At 27.5% G+C, this 1,504-nt stretch overlaps 1 protein-coding gene across 1 annotated transcript; it reads left to right on the forward strand.

The window, feature by feature from the left end:
• Nucleotides 1-47: 47 nt before the first annotated feature.
• On the forward strand, nt 48-1,115 carry EHI_093230 (uncharacterized protein; the record flags this gene model as incomplete). Its single annotated transcript, XM_001914475.1, has 1 exon — nt 48-1,115. The coding sequence occupies one exon, from the start codon at nt 48-50 to the stop codon at nt 1,113-1,115; it is 1,068 nt and encodes a 355-aa protein (XP_001914510.1).
• Between the last annotated feature and the right edge of the window lie 389 nt (nt 1,116-1,504).

Raw genomic sequence — 1,504 nt, forward strand, 5'->3', positions numbered from 1 at the left:
GTGATTTAGTATTGCAATACTCCTATCATTATGAAATTAACGATCAAATGAAAAACACTATCATTAACAATCTCAATCAAAAACCATATTTTATTTTCCAATGCATTTCTCCTACTAAACACTATGATGATCCATTTGTAATGCTAAATTATAATGATTTAGCAATACTTCAAAATGGACTAATTCCCTCATCATACACACTAGGAAATTATATGGAGGAAGTTACAAACCTCGAAGGAGTTCTTATCACTCCAATATTTGAGGAATATGAGAAGATGAGAATATTTGCAAGTAGAACAAAACAATACAAAGTTACACCATGTCAAGTTACAATGAAGAACATTATCAGTGATAAAGGAAAAAGAATTGCTATCAAAGGAAATCTGAAGGTTGATAACAATGACATTCCTATTATAATCAAACAATACAAAAAAAGTGAATATTTTTATAATGAAAGTTATTTGGATTATCTTGACTCCATTGGACTATTAGTCAAAGCATCAGAACAATACAATAAATATGTTGACATGTATAATAATCAACTTAAAGACGAGAAGGTACATCGAATGAAACGAGTGAAGTGTGAAGGAAGTCAGATGTTTGTTGTAACAAATCAAATGATTCAAGGAGACATATTCCTACTTAAAGAAGTGAAGGCTTTCATTGATAAAAAAGAAAAAATGATAATTGAAATCTATCATGAAGAAGCAGAAACACAATTGATTCAAGCAATCAATGAGGAAGGAAGTGGAATTAGAGATACGTCAGGAATAAAAAATATGGATGTTTCTGGAGGTATTTTAAGTATAGAAGCATTCAACCATTTTCTGTGGTGTCAAACCACAGAAAGTATTAGTGATTTGATGATTATGAAAAATGTATTTGTTATACTAACAAATAATGAATATACGATAATTAAAGCAGAAGTTATTCATAGTAAACCAAGTAAATATTATTTCATTCAATATTCTGATGAGTTTGATACAGTAAAAAACATTTTTATTGCAAACCACAATTGTCAAACAATATGCACTATGTTTAAAAGGTGTGAAGATGAAAATAGAGATATTGACTACGAGACTAATGATAAGTACATTACTCAATTTATTCTTTGAGATAGTTTTAATGTTTTATCATTTGTCTTTTTAAAAGAACATCAGACGATGAACCAAATGATTAGCACTCCAAATAACATCAATTCTTCTTTATAATTAAAACAATAAACCAAATAAGAACCTCTTTTGTTTATGACCAATTTTATTATGTGAAAATGAATGAATCAGTATGAAATTATTCGTCTCTTATGAGTTAGTTTTAATGAATAATTATTATATACCTTCATCATTAAATAGGATAGTATCAAATTCATATCGAACTACTAACTCATTGTACATCTTCATTTAATCCTCATTCTTCAAAAGAAAAGTTATTCATTCATTCAATCAATTCTTTTTCCTTGTTTATTAACATAGCATCATTGATTGAATTATTTATTGAATTAGTT

This window comes from Entamoeba histolytica, genomic scaffold (genome assembly GCF_000208925.1).
Source record: "Entamoeba histolytica HM-1:IMSS scf_1104750517717 genomic scaffold, whole genome shotgun sequence".
In the NCBI taxonomy this organism is placed as follows: Eukaryota; Evosea; order Mastigamoebida; family Endamoebidae; genus Entamoeba; species Entamoeba histolytica.